Raw genomic sequence first — 19,046 nt, forward strand, 5'->3', positions numbered from 1 at the left:
TGCAGTCACTAATCAGATACGCATCCGATCTTGAACCATGTATGACAACATGAGAACAAAATCCTATTTTTGTGTCCACACAGTGCTAAAAAAAGTCTCATAGTAAGACAATAAACTCAGATGAGACTCAAATGTTTTGTGATTTCTATACATTTCCTCTTCTGTCATTCTGACAAATGAATAAAAAATGTAATTCATGAATCAAATTCGTTTTCAGCCCTTCGTTTGTTTTTTGTTCCAGTTATGTGAAACTAGAAAACACACCAAAAGTGTGCTTCGGATTCGACAAACGGATTAATAAGTGTGAAAGCACCCTCAGTGACTAAAACGTTAGCAGGATACGTTTGGATTTTGCAGTGGAGTAGATCGAATACTGGTTTTTATTTTTTTGTTTTTGTTTTTTTATTGCAGGTGAGACACGTGAGATTTTTTTTCCAAGGGCTGCACTTTTAAATTCCCTGAATGCTACAGATGCCAAAATTCAGTAACTGTATTCTTATTATTTCGATGGCCTTTACAGTTATTCCTCTCTGAATCAACCGAATGTTCCAAAACAAAAGATTTTTTTGTAATCTTTGGAAAGCCTACAATAATGCGGGTATATACATTTATACACAGACACGTACACATTCATAGACGGTATTGTTTGATATAAACCTAAAGGCTAAATCTGCTTTTAAGGTGTACATTATAACATGATTAAAACCTAAAACATTGTCTTTCTCTGCCAGGTTTAAATCTAGCGAAGTCTATACTGCCACTTTATATATATATATATATATATATATATATATATATATATATATATATATATATATATATATATATATAATGTATACACACGACCTACGGAGAAAACGTCGATCAGGCTTCCTTTAAAATGAATCTTTCCTGTATCAAAACATAATACAACTGTACCGTGATTCACAGCTGCAGTCAAAACATCCAACACATATACATTAATAAAGACTGATAAAAAAAAATAATAATAACAATAAGATAAGCGTCACCCGGATGAGAGCTCGAATCGCTGCAGGTGAGTGTTGAACTAGAGGCACTGCCACTTTTTTTTGTTTGTTTATTTATTTATTTTTTTTTAAATTGAGGTTCAGAGTCTATAGAACAGATCTGTTGGCTGGCACGAGCTTCATTCTTTCACCAGTCTGTAGATGTGATGCTGAGCGCCGTGTTCGCTGTTCGACACCTCGAACACACACGCCATGCACAGCAGGGTCTCCTGTGTGTCTCTGTTTGTGACCACCTGTGGGGAGAGAGTGAGAGAATCAGAGGCGCTGACACTTAAATGAAGCTCTTCTTCAACTGGAATCAACAGAATCACAAAGAATTGAGGAGAAGGTGAAGGAAGAGTCGTGGGATGTTATCGGAGAGCTCGTTTTTACACACACACACACACACACACACACACACACACAAACATCACAACAACTCTCACACACACACTCACACTCTCACACACTCACATAAACTCTCTCTCAGACACACACACACACACACAAACATCACAACCACTCTCACACACACTCTCTCACACCAGTGGTGCAAGAACAACACGCTTATCAATACTCAGACAGCAGAGGCGGAATACTGCATCGTGATGCAATGGAAAAAATAAATAAATCTATGTGCACCCTGGGAATGTATGATTCACACTGTGGGAATCAGCATCCTATTAATTATGGATCTAATGTACTTGCACTGTTTGACCACCAGAGGTCCAAACCTAAACAACCCATAGGGTTAAAATGTGCTGAGCGTGCAATGAGGAACAATCCCCTTCCCCACAGTAACTTTCATTCAGTTACATTCTGTGAAAGAATTTATAAATGTATTTATTTTTATATATGATGATCCTGTAGTACATTGTGTTAACAAAATGAATCCTCTGTTTGCACAAAAAATGCACTGAGTGTTGGTTATGACTCTTTCCGATGTCGGTTTTTCATCATTAACGATTTGATTAAAATATTATGAGAATTGAACTTATGAATATTATGAGCATGAAGCCAGTATTGTGCCTCGAATTAAAATTTTCACACCTGTATTTATATGGAATCTAAAATATTTAAATAATGAAATTGATTTAGTGCTCGTAGATCGATCAGAAACTTTTGCACTTACTCTACTATCCTAAATTACTGCAGCATTTGAGTCAAAGCTGCAACTTGTAATATCCTGCTAATAAACTGGTAAAAGCAACTATAAGACTAGAAGAATAAAAGACTCCAACTCAAGCGGTTAAGGCTCTGGGTTATTGATTGAAGGATCAGTGTTCAAGCCCCAGCACTGCCAAGCTGCAACAGTTGGACCCTTGAGCAAGGCCCTTAACCCTCACTGCTCCATGGGTGCTGTATCATTGCTGACCCTGCGCTCTGACCACAACCTCCAAAAACAAGTTGGGATAATATGTGAAGAAAGAATTTAACTGTGGTGTAATGTATATGGGTCAAAAATAAAGGCTTCTATTCTATTCTATTCTATTCTATTCTATAAACTCTCCTCAGCTTGAAATTTCAGCTCAAACAATTCTAAAGAACTATAATAGCTCTAACAGTCTAAAGAACTATTTTTAGATGAGTTAATCTGAGATAATCTAAGATATTGATTTGAATTAATATAAGTTAAAATAAGGTGGGTCCCTATACAGACACAGCACTTAAATCTGTAACTCTGACCGTACAGTAGAATTAAAACACTGTGTGCTGAGTCCAAAATTTTGCATGAATATCAACATAGTAGAACAGAACCAGGAGTCCGTGTTAGTATTCGGACCTGAAACTGTAAAAGTAGCTTTTTATGAGCTTTTTATGCTCTAACTGAGCAACAACGTCCATGCGTTTTTCCCCGCTAAACAGGAAAAGACATACGACATTACAACAACTTGCAAATGATCACACAAGAGTAGATTAGAGACGTTTTACAGGCACGGAAGAGGACGAGGATGAGAATGTAAGGACTGTGAAGGAAATGATGCAGAAGAGCACACAGCAGACCCAGGATGCACAGCTGCATGGAAGAGAAATGGCATTTTAATCCCTGCAAGGTTGCTGCTAAGTGAAAAGAATGGCAGGAATGCTGACCTATCTCCATCCAGAAGAGCGAGGCCTTCACCCATCACCCTCCTCTATAGTCTGGAGGTCAGAGGTAAAAAATAAATGACCTATTGACTCACCAATAGGATTGTGAAGTTCTCCAGCACACTGTTCATCATGTACTTTTCAGGCAGGTGTTTGAGCTTGTGGATGAAGTTTATCATGTATTCGCACATGGGGGAGCGGCTTATCCGGTACACGAAGCGACCGTTCTCGAAGCGAGCATATTCCGTCTGGATAAAATATAAAATAATTAGAACCATTACTGCAAGCGAGAAGAAAAACAATAACAACTTTTATTTTGAATCATTATTAATAATTTTGAAATTATTTGAAAATATTCAAATTCATTTTATTTGAAATTATACGACTATATTTTATATTCCAGTCACATTATTAAAAAATTCTTTTACTACTACTAATAATAATGTGTTTTTATTTCTATTGAGCCTTTTCAGATCTAAAGTCACTTTATGTGAAAACACCCTCACTCTAGCTGATTAGACACGGGCATTATGTATAAAATCCTACCTCCACTTTTTCCACCACCTGCTTGCCAAATGAGCAGACTTTAGTGGAGCAGGTGATGGTCATGTTCTCCGGGCTCTCGTACTGGCTGGTGACTCCATAAAAGGCCCCGGTTTCCTCCTGCATGTTACAGTTCAAGTCGGCCTGAGAAGAACCAGAGGTGTCAGAACTGGCATCGTAACATCAATTAAAACAGCATATACAATGTACTAAAAAAACCTTAAAGAGTCTGGCATACAGCTGTCATCTAGTGGACATAATGAGTAGTACAGGCTTTTTGTAATGACTGAGGCATTATTAACAACTCCCGAGTTGTTTAAATGCATTAAGGAGTGAATTAAGGAAATATCACTGTGAAATCTGTATCCCTTACATCTCTACTTTGTCTTATAAAACACTATTCGTGTTCAGCACGGCACTGAGCTAACAGTCCGGCCCTTTACACGCTACCAGTTAAATAGCGCCTTATCAGTGTGGCCTTTCAAAAGCAGATGATAAAAAAATATATTGAATGGAAGGTTACTTGAAAGCTATTTTATTCTCGTAAAGGAAAAGAAAGCTCTCAATGGCCTGTTCTCTTTCATTAAGACCTGATGGTCGTTATAGAAATTAATAAGAGGGACAAAGAATAAAAAAAACGCAAATATTCCTCTCTGGCATGCTCTTCTTTCATTAAGGCAGCCCCATTAAATTTTCACATAATATACCAGAGAAGCATTATTGTGCAGATCCAGGGTTTCGTTTGAAATTCAGATCTGCTCATCACTTCAAACGGAATTTGAGCAGGCTCGCGCTCGACAGACAGCGCAGCCCACTTTAACGATTGCCACTAGTTAGCATTTGGTTTTGGGTAAAACATGCGCTACGTTTAAACAGCTATTAGAGCTGCAAGCCGAGCCCCTCCTTATTGTTTTGAAATATTACACTGAATTAGCGAAGGCTTTGATCTGGCACTTTTCCTGCATACGACACGCCAAATATAGCTGCCAAATGGTCCGGAGCATATGCAAACTCAGACTGAAGTGGGCTGTTGCATTCAAGAAGGACTGGGCACGAGTTCAAAAATTCAGCAAGGGCACGGAACAGTGTGTGAATGTACAAAACAGTGAATAATACACACTTGCTCGCTCGACTTAATAGGTCAGATTCGTAGGCTGTGTATATGATGATCAAAATAATGTTTATCAGACTGATCATCTTTATCCTATGGTGGGCGTGGTCTCGTACAACATGGCCCCGCCCCCAACAACCTGACATCCATGGCTTGATGAGGATGTAAATCATAAGCTATGGTAGAACATACGAACATGGTCCAAAACGTCTTTAGCAGTTTTAAAGAGTGACTTAATATTTTGCATAAATCTTGCAAATTCTTTGGGGAGAAAAGCTTGATATATTAGACTAAATATGTTTGAATGTTGTTCTTTCGGCTGTTCCCTGTTCGGGGTTGCCATAGCAGATCATCTGGACTGCATATTTGAATTTTGTTAGAGGTTTTATGCCGGATGCCCTTCCTGCCACAGCCCTCTCATTGTACCAAAATAATGCTTCAAGGTCTGGTCTTCAGTTACTAAATCTTATCTCAGTTGCACATTTCTGAGAGATATTAGTGCGATATACGATACATCTTCACCACCATCATTAAAACACCAACTGATAGAATACCTTTTGGAGTAATGATGTTCATGGTTGCTGTTCCTTTTCAAGAGACTTGCAGAGTTAATGTTTAGTTGAACTGAAGCAATTTTGGCAGCTTATAATGACTCAAAACCTTGAAGATACTTTATGTATTACATTTACAGCGTTTGTCAGATGTTCTTATCCAGAGCAACTCCCATTTCAATACAACTGAGCAATTGAAGGTTAACGGCCTTGGCGCTTAGCGGACCTGGGACACAAGGCACACACTTAGTGGACACAAGGCTACTACATCCCCCTTATGTAGGTTTTTCCTTTAATCCACTGTCTGTAGATTTTTGTTGTATAAATCTCAGAACTGATTCATACTGTCTGTATTAATATTACGGTTTAATACTGACTCCTAACAGTTAACAATTAATTATCCTACAAAACCTGCATATATATATATATATATATATATATATATATATATATATATATATATATATATATATATATATATTTATTTTAAGAGCTTTACAACGCTGTCTGACCGCCAGTCCACTTACCCAGAACTTTATGAGGAAGAAGGAATTCTGTGGGCCTTTGCCAAAGAGCTCCTTCAGCCCTCCTTTCTTCTCTGGGAATTTGTCATAAATCTGACGAATGTCCACCGACTCCAGCAGAGCATCGCTGTAGGAGTGATTTGTCTGACCGATGTGTACAAAAAGGTGCTTGTTGTACTGCAATGGAAACAAGAGATAGAGACTCAGAAAGTGGAAAACAAGATACTTTTTAAATGATAAAAATGCATAAATCACATCCTTTATCCCTTAACACATCAAATCTACAACAGGTTTAAGCTCCTAAATCCTTCGTAGGAACTTGTAAAAGCGAAAGGTCTGACAAATAAGCCATGTTATCTGTTATCAATAGTGAAACAAAACCGTCTGAAGAATGCAGACAAACTGAGATAGATCGCTGGCGTCACAGAAATCATAAAAAAATGTCGTGCTCCTGCTCAGGGTCGACATTTTGAGGGACAGAAAGGTATCTGGCCTTTGTCTCCAGCCTTGCCCCTCACTTGTAGCTCACACCCTGCCTCAGAAGAAAGATGGCATCGTGCCTCGGTTACACGAATGTTCAGATGTTTCAGCAAATTAGCAGCAATCAATAATATTATGTGTGGAACAGCCATATTGTGTATAGCTTCCAGTAGAAGGACTTCTCTTTATATTAATGAACAATCTTTGTATAAAGATTTGTATGTGTTTGTGTAAGTATGTATTTGTGTAAGTATATAAATGCGTATTTGTGTAAATATGTATTTGTGTAAGTGTGTAAATGTGTAAGTATTTGTGTAAGTGTGTAAGTATGTATTTGTGTAAGTGTGTAAGTATGTATTTGAGTAAGTGTGTAAGTATGTATTTGTGTAAGTGTGTAAGTATGTATTTGTGTAAGTGTGTAAGTATGTATTTGAGTAAGTGTGTAAGAATGGAAGTGTGTAACTATGAAAGTGGTTATTTGCAAGTCGCAATAATTTCATTACTAGATTGTCCTTTGTAATGTCAGATTTTGCGTTTTTAAATTTTTTTTTGTTTTGTGTCATATAATTTTGTTTTGTTTTGTAATTTTATCTTTTGTCAAAGTATCTTGTGTCCTCTGATATTTCCTATGTTGCCAGATACTGTTGTCTGATATTTCATTTGATCTTCAAATCCTGTTGTGTTGGCTGATGTTTGTGTTGTCTGATGTTTGTGTTATCTGATGTTTGTGTTGTCTGATGTTTGTGTTGTCAAATTTGTTTATGTTCTCTGATGTTTATGTTGTCTCATGATTATGTTGTTTGATGTTTGTGTTGTTTGATGTTTGTGTTGTCTGATGTTTGTGTTGTCAGATACTTTTGTATTGTCTGATGTTTTTGTTGTCTGATGTTTGTGTTGTCGAATTCGTTTATGTTGTCTGATGTTTGTGTTGTATGATGTTTGTATTGTCTGATGTTTGTGTGGTCTGATTATTTTGTATTGTCTGATGCTTGTGTTGTCTGATGTTTGTGTGGTCTGATGTTTGTGTCAGATTCTATTGTATTGTCTGATGTTTGTGTTGTCAGATTCTATCAGTGTTGTATAAAGTACTAGAAAGCAATACTTGAGTAAAAGTACAAGTATCGTACTAGAACAAGACTTTGGTAGAAGTGAAAGTTACCTTTTAGAATATTACTCAAGTAAAAGTCTTAAAGTATCTGATATTTACTGTACTTAAGTATCAAAAGTAATTTTCTGATATTTAATGTACTTAAGTATTTGAAGTAAAAGTAAAAAGTAAAATTTCAGTGATTTTCGGTAGGCATAAGAGGCACTTCATCCGGTAGAAAGATTCATTCATTCCAATGTACAGAAACATTTCTTGCAAATACGGCCACGGGTGTATAACGTTATCTTCTTCACCCTGTTCACCGAGTTCACCACTATCGTCGGGGTGGTCGTCTACGACAGAGGTGGCTAACCCGCGGCTCCCGAGCCGCATGCGGCTCTTTGCCCGGTTTCGTGCGGTTCTTGCGTTCATATCGAAGTTTGTGTGTCTTCTTATTTTGCGTGTTCGCTTCGCTTGAGTTAAATACGGTATTTTCGTCAAACGCGCATGTGAGTTGGATGAAAATACCTCAAAGTTTCCCAGTAGGAGCAAGATCATTGGAGTAAACAATTTGTGTCAAGTTCGCTCTCAAAATGGCAGGAAAAAAGGTGATGATCATGTGTGTCCATGTGTATGATGTGGCTCTTTGTGGTAACACAGTAAAAAATGTGGCTCTGTTGTGGCTCAGGTTCAGTTGTGCTTCCGCCTCCTTTTGGTAACATTACGCTGAAATAGAGGGTGCGGAGCTGCGTAATGCAATCTAGGAGCAGTGATTCGCCAAACCTCCCTTATTGCAGTCGCAATTTTATTTATTTTTTTATTTTGTAGTAACGAGTAACGAAGATGCCTAGTGGAAATATAGCAGAGTAAAAGTATACATTTTATCTAGAAAATGTAGTGGAGTAAAAGTGAAAGTTGACATAAATTTAAATAGCAAAGTAAAGTACAGATACGTGAAATTTCTACTTAAGTACAGTAACGAAGTATTTATACCTCGTTACATTACAACACGGGATTCTATTGTATTGTCTGATGTTTGTGTGGTCTGATGTTTGTGTTGTCAGATTCTATTGTGTTGTCTGATGTTTGTGTTGTCTGATGTTTGTGTTGTCAGATTCTATTGTATTGTCTGATGTTTGTGTTGTCTGATGTTTGTGTTGTCAGATTCTATTGTATTGTCTGATGTTTGTGTGGTCTGATGTTTGTGTTGTCAGATTCTATTGTATTGTCTGATGCTTGTGTGGTCTGATGTTTGTGTTGTCAGATTCTATTGTATTGTCTGATGTTTGTATTGTCTGATGTTTGTGTTGTCTGCTGTTTGTGTGGTCTGATGTTTATGTTGTCAGATTCTATTGTATTGTCTGATGTTTGTGTGGTCTGATGTTTGTGTTGTCAGATTCTATTGTATTGTCTGATGTTTGTGTTGTCTGATGTTTGTGTTGTCTGATGTTTGTGTGGTCTAATGTTTTTTGTGGTCTGATGTTTGTGTTGTCTGATGTTTGTGTGGTCTGATGTTTGTGTTGTCAGATTCTATTGTATTGTCTGATGTTTGTGTTGTCAGATTCTATTGTATTGTCTGATGTTTGTGTTGTCAGATTCTATTGTATTGTCTGATGTTTGTGTTGTCTGATGTTTGTGTTGTCTGCTGTTTGTGTGGTCTGATGTTTGTGTTGTCTGCTGTTTGTGTTGTCTGATGTTTGTGTTGTCTGATGTTTGTTTTGTCAGATTCTATTGTATTGTCTGATGTTTGTGTTGTCTGATGTTTGTGTTGTCAGATTCTATTGTATTGTCTGATGTTTGTGTTGTCTGATGTTTGTGTTGTCAGATTCTATTGTATTGTCTGATGTTTGTGTTGTCTGATGTTTGTGTTGTCAGATTCTATTGTATTGTCTGATGTTTGTGTTGTCAGATTCATTTTGTTTTCTGATATTTCTTCTGCTGTCAGATCATGTTGTGTTGTGTCAGTTTTGTATTGTTTTGTATCACTTAACCACTGTTTATAACTCGATTGTTCTGAGTATTGTTGTGAGTGTTTCAGATGAATCGCTCGTCCTTGAGTCTTATTACTCACTGAGTCTGGTTCCCTCTGCTGCTCGAGGAAAGCTGAGAATTCGACCAGCCTGAGCTTGCTGGTGCCGATGGAGCGACCCTGCCACGCTGGTACTGTGGGTGCTGGTGCTGCTGTGGACTCGTAACCTGCACACACACGTACGCATGAACGCACACACACCACACACACATAAGTTAGCATTGAGATACAATGCTCACTTTTAAGTGACTAATTTAATAAGAAATACAAAATATGGAATACTTGAAATTGCTGTTGTGACGGTGGGCTGGATGGGGTAGGCCTGCTGTGCAAACGGCTTGATGCTAAAACAGAAGAAACAGAAGAACGTTCAAGAAAAACAACTCTGAAAGTTTCCCTCTGCCCATCATCTTACCTTAAACAAAGAATGCAAATAACACACACGCTAATATACAAACTGTAAACAGATGATGGAATGCAAGGGACGAAGCTCCTCCATTTTTAATAAAGGGACTGGAGAAAATGTGAAAGTAACCACTTTCACCAGTCAGGAGACGATGCGCTAAAGACACGATATGAGACGGATCCTGATACAGGCTTCACGAGACGACAGTGACATGAGACGACACAGAGCCAAATACATAAATCCATTTATTTTGGATGGAATAACTGAAATATTAATCAAGTGTGTTAGACAAGTATAAGGTGCATGATATAACTTGTTAATTTTCTTACATTAAATTCAAAATTATAATTATATTTTATTCTAATATTAGTGTTTTCGGTGTCATGGATGTGTTTCATTGTGAAATTATTATTATGGAAAGATGGATGTTTGGTGTATATTAAATAATTTAGCCTTTCTTTTCCGACAAGAGAATTTTTTTCACGTTTTGTCTGACTGATGTTTGAGCTGAGATTGCAGGAAAGCGGAATTTCCACACGTCTCTTTTGTATCAGTATAGCAAAGGGGTCAGAAATCAGAAATGCCACACCTGAAGTGTAACTTTTGGCACCTCTATTTTATGCCGTATATCGGGGTGTTAAAATAGGCCATGAAATAACTACACAAATGGGAGAAATCAGAAAAAGAAATACATAAAAAATAAGAAGCAGAGTGTGAATGCAGATTGTGTAGAGGTAGAGAGATAGAAAGAGAGCCGGATGGAAGGATGATAGTGGGGGAAAAAATGGAAAGAAAACAGAAATGTAGATGTACTCACTCTTGTGAGGATCCTGGCTGTCCCGGGGATATCATGCCCTGCCAAAACTAGAGAATTAGATACATAAATAGACAACAAAGCAAGGCCTATCCGCACTCACACACACATACATACACTTTCTGCAGGACTGTGATACTCAGAGGATCTGAGTGTTAGCCCACTTCCTGTAAACCCAGGTGTACTATGTGCCATGCTGGCCTGTTATCTGGACGATGGCAGTGGTGTGCTTATCAGATGTGGATGTGTGCAGTAGTTGTGTGCATGCTCACTGAGTCTATGAGTGTGTGAGTGAGTGTGTGTGAGTGTGTGTGTGCGTGTGTAATGGGATTGGGCTTCCTTACCCCAGCTGCTCCGGGGAAGGCGGGTCGAGGGATGCCTGGCAAGCCCAGCTTGTTGTGGATGGCCGTAGCGGAGACGATCTGTGCTGAGGACATGGATGCCATGCTCTGAAGGGCTTTGTCCTTCACGGTCTGATCCTGTATGAAAAGCGGTTAAGATTCAAAGAGAATGGCAAAAAAAGTCCAGCAGTGAAAAGGAAAGATGTACACGGCATTGTATGATACGAAGACCAGGCCAGACAAGCAAAAGGAGCTATAAAGTGCATCGGTCCATGAACATGAAAGCATTCGCTTCGGAAAGGAATGTGAACCAGAATCAGACCTGGCGAGTAATTAAAATAAGGTGCGACTGTTGTACACTGAGAAGAATGTCTTTCATAGACTTAAACTCGCATTAACCTAATAAGAAAAGTAGTATATCCACCTGTACTTATATTGAGCCATGTGTCGGAATAAACAGAAATGTCCGACTGCCAAATAAAACATATTTAAGCAATATTTAGTAAAGTAAGGAATAATAACCTCCTTTTCTCCACCGACTTACATTTACCCTGGACACTGAGCCATCAAGGCTATCGAACAGAGTTAACAACACGAAGCTAACGGTGAATACAGACACGGAGGATGCTGTGGTTAAGAGTCTTTTTCCTTTATATACTGGCTCATTAACTCGAGCTTTAATCTTCCTGATGAGGTTAAAGGCTAACACTGAACACAGACATTCAGGTTTATTTTTGATTCAAGGCATGCTTACAATTTTGTGCACATCAACGCAGTAAAGGTTAATTAACAAGCTCCGAGAGCCAGGCGCAGACCTGTGAGCGCACAAAGGCTACAAAAGACATCCTTCTTTACACCAAAGTTAAAAAAAAAAAAACATTGCTCAGTGCGATGTTGAAAAAGCCAGAAAAGGTAGCAGATAATAACTCTGAAGAAGCAGCCGGAGCTGAAGGCTAGCAGAACAGTGCAGCTGTGATTAAATAGAGGCGGTGGGCATGAGCTGGAGGTGAACATGCTGGCAGAGCTGTATGTTGTGTGTGTGTGTGTGTGTGTGTGTGTGTGTATGTAGGCGTGGTTCGGGCTGGAAGCAGAACACAAGACAAGCACACGCAGGACAATGTACTTACCATGCTCGTCACCTAAACAGAAACAGACAAGGCTTCACTGTAATCATACGCTTCACACACTGCTCACAACAGCACACAGCATAGACATGCACCGTCCTCTTTACCGACAGCTGATTAATTATCATTTCACCGAATTACCCAACCATAGATTAACGAAAGGTCCAAAAAGTCTGGGTCGCCTAATTGGGAACGCTGGCAAGGATAAAGATTTTGCACATGCATTGAAAACCAAAATGTGGACTCATCTGTCTACAGTCTCTAGAATTCACACGGAAAGCTCTAGAATGCTAGAAAACACCCAGCGAATGTAAATGTTCTGTAAAGATTAGAGGAGAGTGGAGAGAAATTTTGAGTTTTGAGCGGACAGGTAACTCAAATACCCATCCTTTACATGCCGTTGTGCAGAGAAGCATCTCAGGATGCACATGTACCTTAAGGCAAATGTTCTACAACAGCAGAAAAGCATATTTAGTTCTGCTCCTGTTAGAACAACAAATCAGAAATCTGAGGCCAGGACCAGGTCATGTCTGTTCAGTTCTGTCAAACCTTTGTTCTTAATAAAGTGGCCAGTAGGTGTACGTACTATGGACTTTTGTCAAGTTTATACAGTATTTTGTTATGGTTTAAATGCTATCCAACATGCAATATAAACATATTGGTTTTTTTGATATTTCTTGTCAAATGTACCAAAATTTCATCCACTCCAGACTTTAATCATTTAGTTTCCACTCATGTCTTTGCATCTACATTGTAAGTGTCTCCTCATACCTTTGTTCAGCAAGGTTTAGGAGGTCACGTGACAGCTGTTTTCCTGATTCTCATTCACCCTAAACTTGACTGTGACCTCAAACCACATGAGAGTTTGAACTTTTTCATGTTTTATGTCAGAGACAGGGTTTAATTGAAGTCAGGAGTCATCTTTAATCAGGGCGTGTTGTCAAGCAGGGGTCTGAAACACCACCTCTGTCTGGGTCACATCACAACCTGGACCACCAACAACTGGCTCTGGGATATAAATAAGATGATTGTAATGAGGAAAAAAGGAAGACTAACAGAAACAATGCAATTCTGTGCAAATATTCGGATAATTAAATGTTTTTATTTATTTTTATTTTAACAACATGCGTACAACATACATGTCCTCAGTCTCCCATGGCTTATCTTTAAACTCCATCACTGCATTATTGGGGGATGTGGTAGCCTAGTGGTTAAGGTGTTGGCCTACCAATCAGAAAGTTGTGATTTTAAATCCCAGGTCCACCAAGCTGACACTGCTGGGCCACTGAGAAAAGCCCTTAAACCTCAATTGCGCAGTTGTATAAAACAAACGAGATAAAATAAGCCACTCTGGACAAGGGCGTCTGCCAAATGCCATGAATGTAAATTACTCCACTACACTGGGAGAAGTATTTTGGTAGTCAATGACTGAATCACACACACACACACACAAGACTGACGTGTTTCTGAATCATTTTTAGACACTGGCCTGACTCACATCAAATGCGGCAGCAGACAGACGTCGACTCTCTCCAGAGTTTCTGTGAATTCTAGAAAGCGTGATGATGGTGACTACCAGTTACTACCAGTTACCAGATTACCAGTTACCAGTGCTGTTTGAATATTTTATTTATTTCCGTTCATATGGGCCAAATGAAACGTGTCATCTAAAGTCTTGAGTTAAAAAAAAATCTCAATAACCTTATTATTATTATTATTATTATTATTATTATTATTATTATTATTATTATTATTATTATATTTATTATTATTTTTAAAAAGTGGGGGGGGGGGGCTGGGGGAATGCTCTTTTTCTAAAAATTTAAAAACACCTTCAATTCTATCAGTATTTGTTGAGTCATTCCTAATGAGTACGACCTGTTCGTGAACAGAACAGTCCTCTTCTCATTACTCATAACCAGTTATTATAGGAAATGCATTTGTTATTGTTTTCCCCAAGTGATGAATGATGTAATTGTGTTTAGCAGCTTTTCATAACTGATGAAATAAGAACCGTCCTTAGTAGCCGACTCTTGGCAGACGCCAGACTTTTTGAACCCTGCTGTAACTGAATCTGTATCAATACCGAGGTTTAACTCGAACATCATATAACATTCAGGATCAGACTGAAGTCATGAGCTGAGCCATCTTAAAGGAAGATTTGCAGCTGATGATATGGGGGCTTTAGATCATTGTGGCCACCTTTCATTACAAACTATCCCTCGAGAGCAGCGCCGTAATGACCGTCATTTCACTCAGCATGTCTCGGATAAAGGGACGCCGGGACGGTTTACTCTAATGCACCGGGAGCCGGCTCAAATTCTTCCCTGCTTCTAATTTGCTTTAGATGAGAGGAGACAGAAAGCCGTACAAAAGGCGGACTGCTTCTAGTCAGCAGCCGCCGGTGGCCCTGAAAGATCAGCCATTCACGGTGGAAAAACACACAGAGAGAGAGAGAGAGAGAGAGAGAGAGAGAGGCACTCATGCACACACTCATACAGGGACACAAATGAAGGGTCATTAATCCTTCTGAGTATACTGGGAACTGTGGAAAAGTGTGCCGGGCAAAAGAGTTTGTCGTATCCTAATAGGCAGAGGGGAGAGAGAAAAGGAACGGAAAGAAGGACAGTGAAAAAGAACGGAAAGAAGGACAGTGTCGGATGAAGGCTGACGTACATCAAGGTCACCAACGTTTAAAGGTGAGCCCTTAAATAACAAGTCAATTTATTATTAGACTATACATCACACAAAAGGCTTAAAAATAAAGAGGTGGCATTTAGTTTAAAAAAAAAAAAAAAAAACAGGGGCGGGATTAAAGTATGAAGGGTGTGTATGTGGGTGTGTGTGATGTTGATGGGGGTTGGGAGGGGGAGGGCGTTTCAGTAGTTTCATTAATGCAGCATGAGGTAAGCATTTGACAGCCAGAAGAAAAGCAGAAAGGGAGCGATAGACCACCAGAGAAAACCTCATGTTAAGCATGCGAACGACTACAATGGTCCATCTTTAGGCCCAGTGAGAGTTGACGAAGGGGGAAAAAAAAGGATGACTTCATTACAGCACAGGCAAGAAGGCGAGTCTGCATCGAAATCCCAACCTCGGGTTGCAAAGGTCGTGCCCACGAGCATGAGGTTAAACTGAACTGCTGACTGTCTGACTTCTGACCTCAGCAGCTCACAGCCAGCACAAGCGTTCTGCCAGCGCGTCTCCAAACGGCTCAATCTCAACGCGCCCCGAAATGTCACACGCATGCAAGCTCATGCAATTTCTACGCTAGCTAAGAGCCTAAGAGTCATCGGCTTTGATTTCTTTAATTCCACTTAAGCTATAAATATCTTCCTTGGCCCAAATTTAGATGAAAGAATAATCTATTGTGCTGGATTTTTTTCCCATCCACCCACACTGCTTGCTCTCTATTCAGGTCAGCTTTATAAGCTAATAATAAAGGCACTCGAACTATACTCGCACTACAGAGAGGTCCCAGGGGTCAGGTAGCTTCAAAGCAGATGCACTTAGTGGTCAATCAAGGCACAGCGGCATAAACAGTCGTTAAAAAAAAAAAGACACTAACCACCAAACGGCCGCAGTGTGAAAGATAAAGTGTGTGTGTGAGGCAAAGAGGTAAAGAGAAATGTGCAGGAAGTGAATTATACATGCTTAAGCACATACACACATATAGGCATGCAAAAAAGGTTACAGGTTACAGAAAAACCAGGGAAATGTGAAAAAGAGGAAGACGGCGGGGCAACCACAGGGCCGAAAGCAGAGAAGCGCATACCTTTAGCTTGGAATGAAACTCGCGAGATTTCCGCCGGGCAAGAACCTGAATGTGACTAGACACCTGTGGGGTCAGGGAGTGGGGGGAGGGAAGACAAAGGAAAAACAACCTGTAACCATAGTGATGAAACCCCCCACCCCCACGACAGGGGCGGAGTCAGACCTACCTTGATGGCGGCTTGGATTTCACGAACTTTCTTTCTTGCTAAGACCTGTATGTGACTAGACACCTCCATTTTTTTGAAAGAAAAACAAAAGAATACAGAAAAGTAATTACACTTTTTTTTTTTCCATCAGAAGAACACTCAAGGAAGGATTTAGCAGCACTAGGAAAATAGGAGAAGCGCGGCCCAAGCTCGAAGCCACCAGCCGCACCGGCTTGGCTCGCCCTCGGCTTTTAAGTGAGCTGATTAAAGAGGATGCAGGCTCCTTAAGCACATTAAGAAACAGCAGATGTGCTCAGCTGCACGCTGAATGAGAATGGGCATGTCTAGTAGCCTTTGGGGACTGAGCGCTTTACCTAGCGGCCTGTGTAGCTTGCTGTTCAGCAAAGCGCTGTGTCACTGTGATTGGGGTTCCAGACAAAAAAAAACCAAAACAACAAGGTGAAGGGGGATAGCAAATTTTAACGTGTTGATACCGGCTGCCAGTCAACACTCCAACACTACAAAGTCACTTGCACATATCTGAGTGGTGCAAGTGCTCCTTTGACCTTTCCAATTTAATTACAACAATCACTTCAGCTAAGATGGAGCTTATGCAAATCAAATTAGGATGTAATTGTGGCCATGTTAGCACATCTTTGTAATGCTGTTACCTTGCGATTGCTTGAAGTACCCATGAAAATGTCATTTAAAACCATTAAACATTACCTATGTAGGAAAATTAATTGCCTTAATCGTATAAAGGATAGGAAATGACCTTAGAACAATTTTAAATTAAAAAAAAAAAAATCTCCGAATGCTGAAAAATCTAGCTGGATAGTTAGCTAGCTGCTTGCAAAATAATTGCCATCATAATTGCATTATTTTATTTATTTATTTTACTTCATTAATCTATTAAACTCACCTAATACTTGGTTATGGTTCGATTTGGGTGGTACGAGACAAGAGTCCCAGAAAATAAAGTAGTACAATACTCAGTATGAAGTAAAAACAAAAGTCACAGCTGATTTACTTCAGTTTGTCAAAGTAGCTTAAGTGAAGTTTACTTTTTTTTTGTAGTCTCTAGCTGCTTTATCTAAAACGCTATTTGAAGCTATTTTAATTCCAATGTACACACAGCATGACACTGTAGTCTCCTTACTTCTTGTCCCCTGCACTTGAGAATCAAGAGCTGTAAGATTGGTGCAACTGAACCCATGCTTTAACAGGTAATGAGTCTCTATCGTGACTAAATAGGTGTGTGGGGTGACATTTCTTTCCACTGTGAGAGAAATATATTTATTCTATTTCTGCTTTGAGTGTCGGTGTGTGTGTTGGCCAGTGCCCTAGTTCAGCGTCGTGCCGTCATGCAGCTGAATAAAAAATGCCTGCTGGAGGAGTCTCTGGATAGTGCTCCACTTCCAAGGTCACATCAGTCCATTTACTCCCAGCCAGGGCATGCAGCAAAGCTCCATGCTAGCATGTGTGTGTGGAAAATGTTTATTTTATATCTAAACACTATGTGAGTCTATTTGAAAGGATTTATATATAACGGTATGTGTGTGCAGTAAGTGTGTGTTGGCTGGATACTAGAATCTGTTCCATAATACTTTATGCAGAAGCTCAGGCAGCAGGCAGACACGCTTAACAGAAATGGCCTTCCTCCATTATGTGAGTGTGACACGGCTTCTTACCTGCTTCCTCGTCCTCGTCTTCCCGGTCCGCAGTTTGATGTATCTGGCAATCAGCTCGTTCCGACCTGAAAGTGAAACAAAGCGAGAAGATGACATGTTTGATTCCTGATCAGATTCCCGTCTCTGTTTATGTATATCCTTTATTATGACCAGTGCACTGGGCTGTTTTCTGTCCCCCAAGCAAACAAACATGTGTCATTTAAATGCAAACGCATGCCACACATGGTATTAGCATGAAAAAAGCCTGTGACTCTATAGCCTTTCAAATTAATCTAATTTAAGGCCAATTTCTTCAAAGCTTCACGTCGTGAAAGGAAACAGATCCCGACATTCATACTGTTACAGCCCATAATGGCAAAGGAAATATGTCCATTTAACGCACTGCTGTTCTCGCTAGATTATAATTAAAGAGTGGCTTTGTAGTGATTTCCAATTAATGGCAGCTCCAAACATTCTTCTGTCCTCGGCTCACCCCTAATTGCCCATGCGAGGCACAATGACCCCTGCTTAGCCTTTTCATATGTTAATAACATGCCGCCACCTCAAAACTATTACGCAAATTATAGGTACGGAGCCACTCTAATTACGTGTCCAGCTGTATCCAATGGTTGCCATAGAACTGTTGTCTTCAATTTTAAATCTGGGCCAGTGTAAGATAACCAGCTTTTATAAACAGGCACAGTGTGCATGTGGAGCACACGCTTTACTTTAACATTCAACTAGTAAGCTATTTCTGAGCCTGCACTGTAAATAGTATAGATCAGGGGTCAACAGCTGGCAGAGCCAGCAAAGTATCTCAGTGCACCGAACGGAGTACTTGAAAAACTAATGTTGCAGAGCTGATCAATATCTGAAATTACAAAAAAAAAAATAAAACAGGGGGTTCAGTTGTAGCCAACTCTGTTGCTGCAAATAACATGCATTTGTTTTGATCAATTAGCTAAAGGCAACTCATCATACCTGAGATGTTAGAGACACAGTGAAAGGGAGGATTTGTCACATATAGGGAATATGTACACGGACTAGAGTGTAGACTTTAGTATGGGATATTCTGCTGGCTGTGGAAATGCTAGGTTGTGTGAAATGAGGGCATGTGCGCCCACACACACACACACATACACACTCACTCACACACTTACACACGTGCAGGCTGCAGCCCCTGCCTGCTGTGCACAGGGTGAGCTCGGTGTGTTCAGGTGGGCCTAGATGAAAGCCAGCAGGGCCAGGTAATGCCTCTTGAGCTTCTGCCATTACACACCTGTCGAGTGAAAAAGAAGCTCTCTCTCTCTCTTTCTCTGTGTCTGTGTGTGAGGGTGGGCACTCCGTCAGC

The 19,046-nt window shown here is 39.7% G+C and overlaps 1 protein-coding gene across 10 annotated transcripts in view; it reads right to left on the minus strand.

Moving 5' to 3' along the window:
• Positions 1 to 829: 829 nt before the first annotated feature.
• tead1b (TEA domain family member 1b) overlaps positions 830 to 19,046 on the minus strand; it is a 59,881-nt gene continuing 41,664 nt past the window's right edge. For 3 of the 10 annotated variants that reach the window (XM_060885868.1, XM_060885877.1, XM_060885886.1), the window contains 12 exons: positions 17,717 to 17,781; positions 16,047 to 16,109; positions 15,881 to 15,943; positions 12,109 to 12,120; positions 10,985 to 11,119; positions 10,644 to 10,690; positions 9,703 to 9,764; positions 9,463 to 9,587; positions 5,828 to 6,001; positions 3,642 to 3,782; positions 3,191 to 3,343; positions 830 to 1,261 (listed from right to left, as the gene is read on the minus strand). In XM_060885868.1, coding sequence (XP_060741851.1) covers positions 1,148 to 1,261; positions 3,191 to 3,343; positions 3,642 to 3,782; positions 5,828 to 6,001; positions 9,463 to 9,587; positions 9,703 to 9,764; positions 10,644 to 10,690; positions 10,985 to 11,119; positions 12,109 to 12,120; positions 15,881 to 15,943; positions 16,047 to 16,109; positions 17,717 to 17,781 — 1,154 coding nt within the window. In that variant the 3' untranslated portion in view covers positions 830 to 1,147. Of the gene's footprint in view, positions 1,262 to 3,190; positions 3,344 to 3,641; positions 3,783 to 5,827; positions 6,002 to 9,462; positions 9,588 to 9,702; positions 9,765 to 10,643; positions 10,691 to 10,984; positions 12,058 to 12,108; positions 12,121 to 15,880; positions 15,944 to 16,046; positions 16,110 to 17,716; positions 17,782 to 19,046 lie in introns of those variants that run through there. The other 7 variants (XM_060885895.1, XM_060885919.1, XM_060885904.1 and 4 more) reach the window with 7 other exon arrangements.

Source organism: Tachysurus vachellii, chromosome 1 (genome assembly GCF_030014155.1).
Source record: "Tachysurus vachellii isolate PV-2020 chromosome 1, HZAU_Pvac_v1, whole genome shotgun sequence".
NCBI lineage: Eukaryota > Metazoa > Chordata > Actinopteri > Siluriformes > Bagridae > Tachysurus > Tachysurus vachellii.